The sequence below is a fragment of the Vanessa cardui genome, chromosome 21, assembly GCF_905220365.1.
Source record: "Vanessa cardui chromosome 21, ilVanCard2.1, whole genome shotgun sequence".
NCBI classification, from domain to species: Eukaryota; Metazoa; Arthropoda; class Insecta; order Lepidoptera; family Nymphalidae; genus Vanessa; species Vanessa cardui.
In genome coordinates, this window is record NC_061143.1 from 4922821 (window position 1) to 4938036 (window position 15216).

At 31.0% G+C, this 15216-nt stretch overlaps 1 protein-coding gene across 1 annotated transcript in view; it reads right to left on the reverse strand.

Moving 5' to 3' along the window:
- The window catches only part of LOC124538783 (katanin p60 ATPase-containing subunit A-like 1), a 37612-nt gene that overhangs the window by 5131 nt on the left and 17265 nt on the right, over positions 1-15216 (reverse strand). The window contains exons 3-5 of the mRNA XM_047115978.1: positions 6730-6859; positions 6073-6227; positions 1133-1291 (exon numbers count right to left, since the gene is read on the reverse strand). Coding sequence (XP_046971934.1) covers positions 1133-1291; positions 6073-6227; positions 6730-6859 — 444 coding nt within the window. The remainder of the gene's footprint in view (positions 1-1132; positions 1292-6072; positions 6228-6729; positions 6860-15216) is intronic.

Sequence of the window (15216 nt, forward strand, 5' to 3'; positions counted from 1 at the left end):
GACTGAGACGAACGTTTTATTTACAATTCGAATTTTAGTCAACATTTCGATACAAGATTTTGTAGATGATAAAAAAGCGTGGAATTAATATCTGTTGACTTCCAGGCAGGATATATTAATTTAAAAAAACGTATTAACTAACATGACTGCACTTTTTTTTTAATGTTGAAAAAGAGTAACTACTGAGTTTCTTACCGGTTCTTCTCGGTAGAATCTACTTTCCGAACCGGTGGTAGCTTCACTTAATTGTTATATGACGATTCAAAAGTGCTTGGAAAAGCCCACTTGATTAAAGTATATTTTGATTTTGATTTTTGATATATATAGAGTACATATAAAAATGAAACTTTTTAACATCCTTAAAAGTCGAAGTAAAATATAGCAAAAAAAACATAATACAACTTTTTTCATCTAGACTTATGTATTTTTCAATATTGTACGCAATCTACACTTGAATGGTACCATTGACAAAACAAAATTTAACTCTTAATATTTTTACAGAGTATAAAAACCAAAGTAAATAATGTATTGTCCGAGAAATCAAAACGACTAGTAGAATTCAACTATTCAAACGTTTCTATACAAACACTACAGATGAGAAAACATGAAATACTCGCTACGGTGTTCGTACCATCACTTGACACGTCACGCCCACAACAATGTAAACACTGTGGTACTCTCGTTAAAATAGGCTGTGAAATTCGGTGGGTGGTTTAAATAAACCATATAAAATACAATTTCGTCAAAGTTCTAGGGTTTTTCTAACCTAAGAGATACAACATATTTGAGAATCAAAGCTAAACTATTTATTTTGTCAAATTAGTACACAACTATCCACGATCATATAATATTAATTAATCATTCATTACAAACATAACATAACCCATAAAGTACTTCTAACACGATTGTGCCAGTCGGAACGAGAGCAATTCTAACTCTATTAAACTTCGTGAAATATTGAAAAAGACGTTCATTGTAAAAACGATGTAACAAAACGGCGAATATACAGCCATAAATCGGTATCCAACATTTCAAAAGTGAGTTACGAATTATGTATTACGGATTATTGCAGTTGAACAGTGATATTATACTAGAATTGAAATCAGGAAACGACCACAAATCAAAGACTCACCTAACATATCCACCAGGTCGCCGTCAACGGCCGAAGGTGGTTCGAACCTCCGCTCCTCCTCTTTGTGCTTCTCGTCGTCCGTGTCGCCGTTATTGTTGTCTCTGTCTTGCTTATCCTTTGCATTGCTGTTCTCTTTGTTACTCGTGTCCTTGGCTTTGGCTGAAGAGAGATTTTTTACGTTTAAATTATTACGTCAGTCAATGACGTTTTATACGAAACTAAACATTACACAATTTAAGACGAATCAATCGAATCTGGTAGACGTTTTGTGGGCATATTAGTTGAACAAAGAAAAAATGGCGTCGTGCGTGTTTCTGCAATTAATTAACACCGTACAAACCGCACAACCAACACCAGCCTATTACACACCATAAAGCGATGAAAACATGAACTCTCAATTAAAATTTAATATCAGTAATTACTGTACGTTAGACTGTCACACTTTTATTACATTACTACCTGCATATATGATAAGTGTATATCACATAAAATATGTACCCAATATAAATTATAATAACGATTTTCTTAATAACAACGAGGTTATATGTAGTACAAATTTCATAAATTTTTAATTTCTGAAAATTACATTTTACAAAGAAAAAAGTTTATACTTAGTATTATGTATTTAATTTTTTATACATGTATGTCCTAAATATAAGTATGGTTACATACCATAATATTTATATATAAATGTATGGCAGCAAAACCTATCCAGACTATTTTGTTAAAATATCTCTCAGATTGGGATGTCTCAATGAGACGACTAATGTGTACCTACTAATATGTATGTCTGTCTGTCTGCACCCTGTCTGTTTGTCTGTTGCTCTTCTACTGCTAAGCTGAATTAAATTAAATTTTGAATGATCAATGAAGCAAGATTGCACTTCTATTAAGGTAGTAGGCTTTTTTTATGTATAATATCCACCGTGGCCGGTATTTATGATGATAGTATGGAGACTGATAGCCCAGCAGTTAAAAACGGTTGGTAACACTGAATTTTCATTTGCTTAACTTGTGTTTATATTTAATATTATGCTTTTATTTAAGTGGAAAAGAGTTACTACTACTACTTTTCGATATAATCTACATCACGAGTCAGCAGATCAGTAGATTTACTTTTAATATATAATATTACTGTTAGAAATGTATCAAAAGTTATTGTAAAAGCTGACTTGATTGGAAGTACATATATTTTGATTATGATGATTGACAGCATACATTGGCTAAGAAAAATCTGCTACATGTGAATCAATCCACATTAGAGCAGCGCCGATTATCTCCTACCCAAACCGGAAAACTGTCAGTTGTTACCTCTCTACAAACTATATAACAAAGTCGCTTTCCGCCGTCGATACGCTTAGATCTTGAAAACTACGTAACAGATTTAATGCGGTTTTTATCAATACACAGAATGAATCAAGAGGAATGGTTACCATGCATATTCTAGTAGAGAGAAGCCGAGAATTTCAATATACATTAGCCAGTTTAAAACAAGATTGTTTTCTTTATATGTTCGTACTAATAATGCGACATTACTAATTCTTCCGTGAAAGAGATAAAATACATTGAATTGATAAAAAAAAGATAAAATACGTCAAACATTATATCATTATTTTTTTGTAACGCGATATTAAATTAATTAAACTTATCAACCGATATTAATAGATAAGTAAATATCTCTGATACGGGCTGTGGATGTGAAATGAAAAGTCAAGGTCGAATAACAATATCTAAATCCCCCAATCAGATAATAATCTATATACCCGTTATTCTGAATAAAATCACAAAATTGTAATCAATTTTCATCTCTATCTTGCTTTAATGAGTATCAATCATCTCGTGATTCACAGTCTAATATCTCACGACTGGGTTACATCTATTGAGGGGGTGATTTTGAGTCGGTTTGACTCTGAAGATTCTAGATTATGTAATTATGATTAATCTTTATGACATCATGACGATTTCATAGATTAATTAATACGTTTATAATATTAGTGATAATTCATATTTATGATAGTGTCTGTTTGTAATATTAAAATAAACGTTTTTTTCTAAATGCATATGTATATTTACACTGTTTGTTTCTTCTAGCTAATCTCTGAAACGGCTGGTCCGATTTAGATGGGACTTATATTGTTAGATAGCTGATGTAATATGGAGTGACTTAAGACGCAGAAATTAGCAGGCATAGCTTGATACATATATAAAAATTGCATGTTATCCGCTAAAGAAAATAGTGATACAATGACGTTCAAAGAAATGTATAATTTGAATAATAATCTCACAAAATTTATTAGGTTTATGATAACAGTTTACAAATATAATGAAGTCAGTCGACGATCTAAGATGTGTCACATGTATTGACTGACTCACACGCTCTTCAAACCGGAACAAAACAAAACAGAGTATTAATTTTTAAAGGTCTTATAATTGTACAGAAGAGAGGCCGGTCTATGAGCCCAACCGGTGGTATATGGTTACCACTAAGCTTAGTATTGTCAAATGTAAATTTTTAGTCAATACAAACTCTCTTATGGATCTTTTTGTTTATCATTACATCAAGATTTTAAATATATACTAATAATAAAACTGAGTTTGTATGTTTTAATGCACTAATATTGGATTTACGAGGCAGCCTTAAAAAATAGTTTAGCATTTCATAAATCTATTCTCGGAAAAGATTATAAGGCTTTTTAACATCACGCTAAGACACACGGGGGCGGAGTTAGAACATCCTACGCGGGCGGAACATGCTATGAATATATCAACTAGTTATCACCTCTCAGCTTCACTCGCGTCTCAGAGATTTATCGTTGGGTAGATAGATATATAAATCCTACGTTTTGCCTTCAAGCTTACTTTATAATTCATCAACAGCCTGTAACTTTTCCTCAGCTGGGCTAAGGGGAGGCCCTTAACCCAGCTTCCTTTGAGAAGAGGGTTTGGAGCATATTCCACCACGCTGCTCCAATGCGGGTTGGTGAATACACATGTGGCAGAATTTCGTTAAAATTAGTCACATGAAGGATTCATTACGATGTTTTCTTTACCGCCGCACGAGATGAATTACAAATACAAATTAAGCACATGAATATTCAGTGGTGCTTGCCTGGGTTTGAATACGCAATCATCGGTTAAGATGCACGCGTTCTAACCACTTCTCTGCTCAATACTTCATATTTAATTTCATCAAAATCGGTTTAGTATTTTGCTAAAAAATGCAATAGACAGACAGAGTTACAGACAGATGTATGAAATGTATTTTAACTGTAAGTTAATTAAGATTTACAATAATGTCACGTATAAGCCCTACGATTATCTTGACGTGAGTTCGAGAGTATGTTATTACAAATATAATAAGACCTCGTCGTTTAGAGTTATGACTTCATTTTGAAATGTCATTCATACGGTCACACCCAACAAAATTATCTAGTAATGACTTCCTAACGTGCCTACTATATACGAATTTATCGATGTATGACGAATTTCATATACAATATACAAATCATCTTTAAAGGTAACTTATTATGAAATTTCTCTTAACTTTATTTACAAACAACAACAACAGCCTGTAAATTCCCACTGCTGGGCTAAAAGCTTCCTCTCTCTTTGAGGAGAAGGTTTTGAAACATATTCCACCACGCTGTTCCAATGCGTGTTGGTGGAATACACATGTGGCAGAATTTCTATGAAATTTGTCACACTTAGGTTTCCTCACGATGTTTTCCTTCACCGCTGAGCACGAGATGAATTATTAAGACAAATTAAGCACATGAATCAGCGGTGCTTGCCTGGGTTTGAACCCGCAATCATCGGTTAAGATGCACGCGTTCTAACCACTGGACCATCTCGACGCTAACTATGTTTAGTACCAACATCATAAATTTATTTTTATCGACTTTCATGTGTTTAAATCTCGATAGTTATTAATATGTGAACAGCGGAATTGGTTGTAAAAATCTTTACTGCTTATTTATGACACTGCAACAAATAAGTTTTTAAATTTCGAACAAAAAACAAACTTAATTCGAATTTCGAACAATCCGTAACGACATCTTAGAAATATTTCGTGAATTATAATGTTGCCAAATTAAATATATAAATAACGAATTATCTGGAAACGACATATTAAAGTACATTTTAATTAACTTTCAGAATAAACCGTTATAAAATATATACAAACAGGTTTAAGTGTGTTGTTACGTATAAAATAAAATAAAAAGTGTATCAGCAGGACTATTCTGTAAGAACTCACTTTGTATCTCACTTGTGAACTTCGAAAACCGACACAAGTCGGTTCGTATCACTATAATGTGATACGATATTTTCGTTACTGTGTATGTCCGTTAAATGTTAAATTTATTATAGTCATTGTCACATATTCTCTGAAATTACAATCGTGTTCTGCGGTGAGTTTCGAGTTCATTATTACAGAATAGCCTTTCGTATTCGAGTTCTTGCCCTAAACTTGTTTTCGCGTTATAGTGTCGTTAACATTACGTTTTCGTTGTATATTTTAAGGATTATTATATGAAGAGTTTATTTAATATTCTCATTCAACAAACTTGGTCTCTTTAATTTTATTTTGATTTTCATATACAAATGTATTGACGCTACGCTAGTTATTACTTTTCATTTATTATTTTAAAGGACAAATTGGCCAATATATGTTAGTGGTCGACACAGTTCATAGACATTGGAACTATAAGAAACCATAAAACCATTAACCATTCCTCACATGGCTAATACGTCTCAATAATCACCACCCTTGGGAACTAAGATGTTATATTCCATGTGCCTGTAGGAACACTGGGTCACTCACCCTTAAAAAACACACACATCAGTACTGCTGCTTGCACGAGGCCAGGTAAAACGTAGCTATTCAACCGTTATACGAGCTGATTGCAGTATGGCTGTAATATGTGAACTGGTCCGCTTACCGCTGTGCCCTTTGCTCGTGTTTATTCTGGGATTCCTGACGTCTGACGTCTTCCGTTGTGATGTGGTCGCGTTGCGGGGTCCGGTCGTCTTCTTGCTGTCAGCTGTTCGGTTGTTACGTGGATTGTTTCTTGCCGATTTCATTGCTGGATGCCCTCTAAACAACGGAAGTTTATTATGAATATTCTGGAAACACCAATACCATCCGAATATTAATATATATTATTAATATTGCTTTCGGTATTCTTCCTTTTGGTGTCAAAATTAAATAAAAATAAATAAATGCTATTTAATGTATATAATTATGCAGCTAACTGTACATGCTACTTTAATAAAAAAGTTGACCATAGCCGGCACTGAACTTGCATCGGTAGTTTCGTCCATATACGTACTGTGAATCTAGACATCGATCTGAGAAACTAGTTGAAGTTATTTTCTTGAAGAGAAATTTAAGTAAGTTTACATTACTAATCACTGATGATATAGTTCACATAGGTTATAATGATGATATAAAAAGTAACATTATAAAAGGGCATTTTTATTCCAATTCAAGCAAGTATAAAAGATGAATTTGTACGTCTTTTTTCACATCCACACATGTGTATATACATATACATACAAATCGAATGGTTGCACATATAAACTTTATAATAACTAACTTGTGTTCGACGCTGGTAGGCGAGGGCCAGGCTGCGGGGTCGCGGTCGGGCGGCGGTGGCCAGATGTCCGGATCTATCTCGTGCGGCGCCGGGCCCCACATCTGATCACGGGTTGGCAGATCTTCATATGCTGAAAGAAAACACATCCTTAAATTCATTTATCCGAGAACAATCTAAATTAAAATAAACTTTATTCAAGTAAATTGATACAAGAACTGAAGTATATGAACTTTTGAATTGTTATTTTACAATTTGTATTTAATGCAAAGTTAGCACGGTGGTAACTTTATTTCGGAACGTAAATTCTACCGAAATGAACCGGAAAATAACTCATGAGTTACTTTGTCTACCACAATCGAAAAAGTTTTCATATCCTATCCTCGATTACGAAACATTTGAGTGGCCAATTGACAACACATTTATCCTAATCGAGAATCACTCGTCAAAAAATTGATCCTATACTGAATTTGCATTTACAATATTTGTTGCCTAGCCGCCTAAGCAAGAAAATCGTAGGGAAAAACTGCAAGTTTCGAATGATATTCAGCAACATTCAAATAATCACCGCGCTGGATACTGAATAACTCTTGACACATTTACCCAACAGTGCATTTCCCAAGACAAATCCAAGAAAACAAGATTTGCCATTCTGTATGGAATATTCGCATTAATTATTTTGAGTAATCGTTTTCCATTGATAAAATTCATGAATCAATATCGAATCACCGAACATTAACGGAAGTATATTATAAATTATATTACATTCAATATAAAATATGAATAATTCATATCAATGATAGTAAATTACAAATGTCAACCAGTTTTTCAACTTGTTATGAAATCGCTATTGCCGCTAATAAAGATTTGGTTACTAAAGTTCACTAATTACCTACTCCAAATCAACTTTCACTTATCCATATAAACTGCAGGACAAGATACTCAAAACATTTTTAAATTCTCTTTCCATAACATGTGCTTAATTAGATTTATAATTAACGAAAGCTAATGTATACCTTAATCAATTTAATTAATAAATAACCTTTTTTTATTTTACTTCTCTTTTCAAACCGAGGTACAATATTATTTATATTAATATTATAAATGTGAAAGTAACTCTGCCTGTCTGTATCTCTTTCACGACCAAACCGATGAACCGAATTTGATGAAATTTGGTATGAAGCATACTTGAACTACCTACAAGAAAGGACACACCCAACACCGTAAAAAAGCGAACGAAGCCGCGCGCGACTACTAGTTGGGTATAGGTAACCTGTTCCTTATTACCTGTCAAGTATTAAGAACACATACATTTCAAGTGTTATAGTCTTAACCTCTCAAACGGTATACAGGTCGACGAGAGATGTAAACATCGTAGGATCTGTCTTGACCCCTTAACCTACAATTGTACTCTCGTAAAGTAAAACGCGGATCTCATTTATATAATGCTATGAATATGGCTACTTATACGATGTCGTAGTAAATAGGCAATATTAAACTTAATTATTACACTAAGGGACAAGATTTGTATAGACTTCCCAAACCAATATCAAGAATACTTCTCACACAAACCTTAAAGGAGCAGAAAATTAATATCAACGATTCCTTCAAACGCAGAAAGAACAAACAGGCTTTTGTAAGTAACTAGCGACCCGTATATGACCCGAAATACTGATACTAAATATACTAGAGAATTTGTTTATTTTCGGTGTCACATTAAAAACTTCAAAAATTATCAGTGTTTTCGTCACTATATTGTCCGTGTATTGTATACAAAAACCTTCCTCTCGAATCACTCTATCTAATAAAAAAAACCGCATCAAAATCCGTGGCGTTATTTTAAAGATCTAAGCATACATAGGGACAGACAGCGGTAAGCGACTTTGTTTTATACCATGTAATGATGCGTAATGTTTAAAAATAATTATAACGGCATCCAAAACGCAAAATTAGGTCGAGTACAAATTAAAAAGTTGTTCGATCCGAGGGCTAGTACTGAGAATTTAATTCCAACGCGTTTCCGAGTATAACGACTATCGTGTTGACTCACGAAATTACTCGAAACGTTATCCTGCTTGCTACTCTAAAAAAATGCATGTAAATACCTCGCACCGGATGAACGCCGCCTTAAAGGGATGTCTCAGGTCTTTAGATTTCTTCACGACACACCACGTCGCGTCCTTTAATTAACTTTAATGGTGCCCTTAGGTGTTGATTCATGAGATCACTTAGAGCAGGCACTTAGCCCGTTTTTATTCTTGACCAAAGATTTTTATTACGTTTAACTTTGTCATTCCGTAATAAGCCTTTTTAATGTCGTTATTTATTTATTTTCCGATTCTGATTAAGTTATTAATGTTAATATGTTTTTACTTTTATTTTGAGGATATCATCTTTTAAACTTAACTTTACACATGAAGAAATGTAAAACGCACAGCTTATATTAAAGCGCTTGCCTACCTACTTTGAACTTTCGTTAATTTTGTAATGAAATTTAGTTAGAATATTTTTATTTCAATCTGTTTCTAAACCTATTCTACCCATCTATTAAATAAAAACTTCTATAATTGTAGGAAACATTCCACGGTTCTATTTCACTCAACATCATTTGGCCATATGAATATTAATTAAAAAAAATCAGCATCAAAAAGTTATAAAAACATACATAATACTAATATCTAATTACCGCTATTTTAGAATAAAAAGCTATTTCCAGGAAATTAAATTAAAATTCCACAGGATAAAATACCAACCGTTAATATTCCAAGGATTTCTATTTCATGAATGCAAATTTTGCGCTATATCTTTAGATGGATATAAATTTATAAAACAATTTGAAATTGTTATGCTCATCGCAGTTACGTCATATCGTATATTATTTAGGATGTCTTGGTTGTCACATCTTGTGGAAGGCTAAGAGAGGAGAAATGAATTAACTCCTTTGGAACATGTTTATAGTTATGTTAGGTCAGTTTTTTATATTATTCTAAATGTAGCCTTAGTTGCTGCTTATTACATCAGCTATCTGCCATTGAAACTATCGTCAGAATATCTAGCCATTCCAGAGATTAGCCGTAGCAAAGAGAAGACTATAAAATGAAAAAATATTATATTGGTGCTTTACACGGTACATAACCGTGTATAGCGTGTACAGTACCCCTAGTACGAGTTTCAATACTTCTTGCGTTAATAACGTATCGTCTATTCGAAAACGTTTACGAAGTATTTGAATTCGATAGTATAAGTTTGACATTACTCGTTTGCGTTAAAACCATGATAGCCATCGAGCTACTCGAAAAAGACTACCACACAATTCATATTTCCGTCTCACTTACACGCGCTAAAAAGAGTGAAAGAAAATATTTTGTCATTTTTATTGTATTTGACATTTCTCGCAAAGTATTGTCTAATGTCTTTAAAAATTTAAAGGTTATATTATCGTATTTTACAATGTTTACATTACTATAAGAAATAGAACGGTGAATGCTTTAATTTTTAAGTGTTATAATAGCAGTGAAAAGAGAAGAATTTACACTGAAACATTGTTTGAAAGATTAATTATATTATAAAATTCATCAAGAGGTACGTAAACATAAATTTATTATTACATTAAATAAATAAAACGATACGTAATAATTGTAAGGACCGTAAGTTTATAATAAAGATTCTAAACGTTTAAAAAATATATAAACAGTGAATATTGTTATTAATATAGAGGAATTTGTGTTAAACTATAACTAACCTACAAATATTGTTAATTTAATTCTCCTCACAATTTTACGTTGATATACTTATACATATTTAGAGCATCTATTAATAAGTAAAATTAGTTTGCGAACACTTTTATTCTATATTTAAATTATTTCCAGTTTATAAAGTTTAATTTAAAATGAAGTGACTTTCATCTCAATTCAAAGTTATGCTTAAATTATTTTGTTATTTCGATATTATCCTAATTAAATACAAACTATTTCAATATACTACAATAATATGCATGTCTAATTGCCATTATGTATTATGGACCTTATTAATTATATTTCAATTAGGGTTCACTTAGATTTAAATAATTCCATGATCATGACTATCTTATATGTTTGTGAATGTATTAATAAAAATATTGTTTGTGATTACAGTTATAAAGAAGAAATACAAGCCTAGATAATACAAATACATCTGTGCTGCATTTTCCAGTGTGATGCTACATCTATCACTCTTAACTCCAAGAATCATTGTTAAAATAAAGTTTAATATATAGAAAACAAATACCTAATAATTACTACTATAATTTGTGTTTTATTTTTCCTAAAATATAATTATGTATATAACATATGTATATAAAGGTTTTTATTTACATTAAACAACAAAGAAATCATAGTTTTAATTGACTGTTTTAATATACCCCATAATTGAAAAAGTATAAGTAACAACATTTTATTTTATTAAGCAATGAGTGTTTTTGAAGTTGATTATTTATGAGAGAAATCAAAACAATAGTTATTGATTTTCCAGTGTGATGCTACATATATCACTCTTAACTCCAAGAATCATTGTGAAAATAAAGTTTATTATATAGAAAACAAATACCTTATAATTACTATCATAATTTGTGTTTTTATTTTTCCTAAAATATAATTGTATATATACTACATATATAAAGCTTTTTATTGACATTTATCAATAAAGAGTTCATAGTTTTAATATACCCCATAATTGAGAAAGTATAAATAACAACATTCTATTTTATTAAGCTATGAGTGTTTTTGAAGTCGATTATTTGAGAGAAATCAAAACAATAGTTATTGATTTTCCAGTGTGACATTACATCTATCACTCTTAACTCCAAGAATCATTGTGAAAATAAAGTTTAATATATTGAAAACAAATACCTAACAATTACTTTCTCTTAATTTGTTTTATTTTTCCTAAAATATAATTATATGCACTACATACATAAAGTTTCTGATTTACATTAAACAATAAAGAGTTAATAGTTTTAATTATCTGTTTTATACTACTATTGTTATTTATATTTTTACTTTTTGAAAAAGGATTATTAACATTCTATGTTTTTAAGCAATGAGTGTTTTTGACGTTGATTATTTATGAGAATTCAAAACAATAGTTATAAGCATTTATTGAGTATAATAATAATGTATATATAATTTAATATAAACATATAATATACATACATAATAGTATAATAATGTACCTATAGATGTTTCTAATATAATAATGCATATTTTTAAATCATTCTCAATTCAATTTCATTTTACAATATCGTAGAAAATAATAGATATTCAATAAAGAGACAAATCCACTTTTCAGTATATTTATTGTTTGAATTAAATGAAAAGGAAATTATATAGAGATGTAGATAACTGTTCAATGCATGGTCACTTGTTTCTTGGATATTGTCTGCACCAAATCATCATTAATAATAGTATAGCTGCTCCAAATAAAGGATTGATTCACTCATAGCCTGAAAAATGTATATATTTTTATTAATAATGATTACACTAAAGAATGACAGTTAATTATACTTTGCATGATCCCCATCATACCTTCAAAGCATTCTCAACTGCTACCAATATTGTTAGGAATAATAACAAAAATAAGTTAAGTATTTTTGATGTTTTTGAAAATACTCATTTAAACAATATACATATTTCAATTATAACTTGTTTTACTATTTTGTTTAAGCGATTTTATGATATTATGATAATTGAATTATATTCTTTTACATTATTATCATTTATTTTCGATGTAATTAAATAATACATTAGCATGCCATTTAAAAATATATGTTATATTTAGACTCACCTTTCGTTTGTATCATATTTGTAAATATATTGAAAATAAGTTAATATTTATTACTCATTTCTTCTTCACATGTTAACGCAAAAAAATATTAACATTTTCTAAGGCAATTCTCAAGAAAATATGTTAGTTTAAAATACGGCTAATTAAAGATAAACTTCACCGCAGAATTCAGTTTCGTTGCTTTTTAATGTTCTAAAAGACTACCGTAACAGTTGTAGCTAGTTTTCAAGCATTATATTGCCTCACATGTTTAGTAATTAATTTTCGAAAATATGTTTCACTGACGCTCACCGAAATAAATTCAGTGAGTTCAAATTCGATAAGAAAGTAACGAAAACGTCAATTTACATGCGTAAATCTGTCAAAAGTGTTACTCGTACTACCAAAATGTCGAAAACCGCGCGTTATTTCGACTTCGAAGTCGATAACGTTAGTAATAAAAACTCGTACTGCCGATTTTAGTTCCTCTGCGTTTACGCTTGGGGCGCTGATAGGATTTGTATGAAAAGAAAACCGAAAGTAAATTACATGAAGTAAACTGTCAAACTCGTACTAAGGGTACAGTACATATACATTTAGTAAAAAACGGTTATTTTAATATTACAATCAGACACTCCAATTTTATAATATGTTGAGATACTAATTATTATAAATAACAATGATTGAATTTCATTGAATGAACAACGACATCATTAATATAAATTATATATGAATAACCAATAAAGGAAACATATTACAACGATATATTTTATTACTCGGAAAATGTACTAGAATAATGACTTATACGTGAACGCAGCTTGGCGTGGCTTTAAAGAGCGCTTCTTCATTATGCAAAGCGCTATGAGATTTAAGGTCACCGTTTTAATTAATACGATCTAGAATCTAAGTACCTACTACGATTGTGTATATTTTAATGATATACGTAAGTGGTTATCACTGCCCATACATAGGTATTGTCGCTGCAAGACATAATAGCAATTCCTTACATCACTAATGTATCTTTCCCTAGAGTTTTAATACTATTTATTTTGTGCTCGTTGTAACAATAGCCTACCTTCAAACCATAACATATCAATACTTATTAGGTATAATGGGTGTTACCGCATAAAGCTCTACCATCTAGAAAAACATTAAAATTTGACGGCAGTAACTAGCTTTTAGAACTACATTTCCCGAGGACCCTCTTCAATTTCTGAACTTCAACTTGGTTAAAGTTACGATATCCCTTTACAGAAATTATCAAAGGAAGTATCGAGCTGAGATGTCAAGAAGGCTATTGGTCGGTACACAAAGCCTTGGTTAATACTGCAACCCACTTCGTTACCAGCACATCAATACCTATACATTATTAACTTTTCTGCCTGCAAACATCTATTATAGAAGAAATAAAGACAATATAAGCGAAATAGAGGTTGTTAATAAAACGAAGAGTTCGGAACTAGCAGTGAGCTAATAACTCTGACAGGTGTCAATATGTTGAAACGTAGGGCAAAGAACTGTAAAAGGTATAATCAAGGTCGAAGTCCAAATATATATGATAAAAATCAATAGTGTATATTGCCATTTGAAGCAATAAATACTTATACAACACTAGCTGTGCGCATTAAATAAAAAGTTATTGTTGTAGCCTAAGTAACTTAATATTACATCAGCTATCTGCCAGTGAAAGTCCCGTTAAAATCAATACAGCCGTTCCAGAGATTAGTCAGAACAAAGAGACAGCAAAAATAGTAAAAACTGTTATATTGATTTATTTTAATATTACAATCACACACTCCAATTTTATTACATGTATAGATATAGATAAAAATCTATATTTGGTATTGTAATTCGAACCAATAAATATATAACATTGTCCTTTCAGACTGAACCGATAAAATGACCGGTCGAGTATGAGAAAATTGCCGCATCGAATCTCCGCAATAGTGTAGCCGCAGCATCTCAAGTCAATCTTGATAAGTGCTTGCACTTCGCCGTGAAGATTGGAAATTCATTCCCATCTTCATATCCAATGCTCCGAGTACGGTTTTATTAATATTTATGTGTCTATGGTGTTCGTAGGGTGGAAGGTATCAACTAGAGTAGTTGTTATGTTAAGAGTTCAAGTTGGATCTATATTTATAAATAGATTCAACGAACTCTAATAACACATAAATTAAAAGTAGAAAACTACTTTCAGAACCAATTATTATTTGAATCAGATGAGAAAAATATACGTTATTATTTTTTCTTTAAATTAGTTGAATGAATGTACAAATTATATTTGATTCATAACCGTTTAAACATTTTCCCTTTTATAGAAGGGATATTATTTAAGCTAGAGTATGCACAATATTACATTGTGTAAACTATTTTATTGTTGCAGCCTAATCTCTTATGACCCTCCCCAAATCAGCTTCAAACTTAATAAAAACGCAATAGAATTAAGGATAATTGTCTGATGACAATAAATCATAGTGCAAATATCGAATTAAGCTGAACAAATTACATTTAAACTATAATTATCTTATCACTAAAATAAACAATATTTATATATTTATATTTGTAGATATATAGTACGATTCCACAAAACACTTGGGAAATAACGCTAAGGGAAATCGAAGCAAATACCAGTATTTTACTTAATAGTCATAAATCGAAAAGTATGACATATATACTACTACTATATAC